General features: G+C 50.1%; 1 protein-coding gene across 1 annotated transcript in view; it reads left to right on the top strand.

Moving 5' to 3' along the window:
• UBAP2 (ubiquitin associated protein 2) overlaps positions 1–1,066 on the top strand; it is a gene marked incomplete at its 5' end in the record, with an annotated part of 38,424 nt that overhangs the window by 30,146 nt on the left and 7,212 nt on the right. The window contains one exon of the mRNA XM_015428189.1: positions 525–739. Within this exon, the coding sequence (XP_015283675.1) occupies positions 525–739 (215 nt within the window). The remainder of the gene's footprint in view (positions 1–524; positions 740–1,066) is intronic.

Genomic DNA, 1,066 nt, shown 5'->3' with positions numbered 1-1,066 from the left:
GGGAGAGGAAGGGAAAGGAGGTTGTAAGCCGCTCTGAGACTCCGAGTGAAGGGCGGGGTACAAATCCAATCTCTTCTCTCTTCTCTCTGGAAATGTTTTCCAGGGTGACTTTTATTATTAAACCGTTCTTGTGTATGGTCCATTACTAAGTCAGAATACCTGGACTTGAACTATTTAAGCGATGTGAATGATCACCTACAATGTAACAAGTAATACTTTACTTTATTCAAAGCTATTTTAATGTAAGCATCATATGACCCCCCACCTCTTGGGTTTTTAGTGATTTATCTTTACTTTCTCCCGTAGTTTATAGTTTCCCCTTCCCTATTTTTCTCATAGGTTTTAAAAACGAAAGATTTTTGAAAAAACGAAATGTTTTGGGGGGGCTCGGCGTCGAAGCCCAGCCTCGCTTGGAACGCAGTGAGAGGATGACCGCCGTTGCCGTGACGTCTGCGCTGATCCTGTTTCATCTGGTTCCTGACTCTTGTCTTGTATGCTCCTTTTTTGTCCGCCCCCCCCGCCAGGTGACGTAACGAAATTTGGCCGTGGGGATTCCGCCTCGCCCGTCCCCGCCACCACTCTGGCCGCTGCACAACAGAACCAGACGCAGACTCACCACACGGCCCAGCAGCCCTTCCTCAACCCCACGCTGCCTCCCGGGTACAGCTACACGGGGCTGCCCTATTATGCCGGAGTGCCGGGAGTCCCCAGCGCATTCCAGTACGGGCCCACCATGTTTGTAAGTCGCGGGAACCCAACAGCCACGCTCGGTCTTTCCTGGGATTACTCCAAAACCCCTTAACACTCCCCTGTAATTCACGGGGGTTCTTCCGAGGAGGGTCTCCCTGTGGGTAGGCATTGTGTTCGTAGAGTGGAGAGGAATTTCAGTGCAGAGAGAAAAGCCATTTAGCCAGTGGCAAGCTGTGACCAGGATAGATCTCTAAATTGCAAGCTGTCAGCCACTTTCGATGACAGTTCTCAGCTGTTGCAAGTTAATCACTTCTGCCAGCCTAAGCAATAGTTCTGATAATAAGCCGGCAGGTGCAGGTGATGACTTCTATAGTCC

Source organism: Gekko japonicus, unplaced genomic scaffold (assembly GCF_001447785.1).
Source record: "Gekko japonicus isolate JY-2015 unplaced genomic scaffold, Gekko_japonicus_V1.1 scaffold1831, whole genome shotgun sequence".
NCBI lineage: Eukaryota > Metazoa > Chordata > Lepidosauria > Squamata > Gekkonidae > Gekko > Gekko japonicus.
The sequence above is the reverse complement of the archived record's forward strand: the minus strand, read 5'-3'. Positions and strand labels throughout refer to the sequence as shown.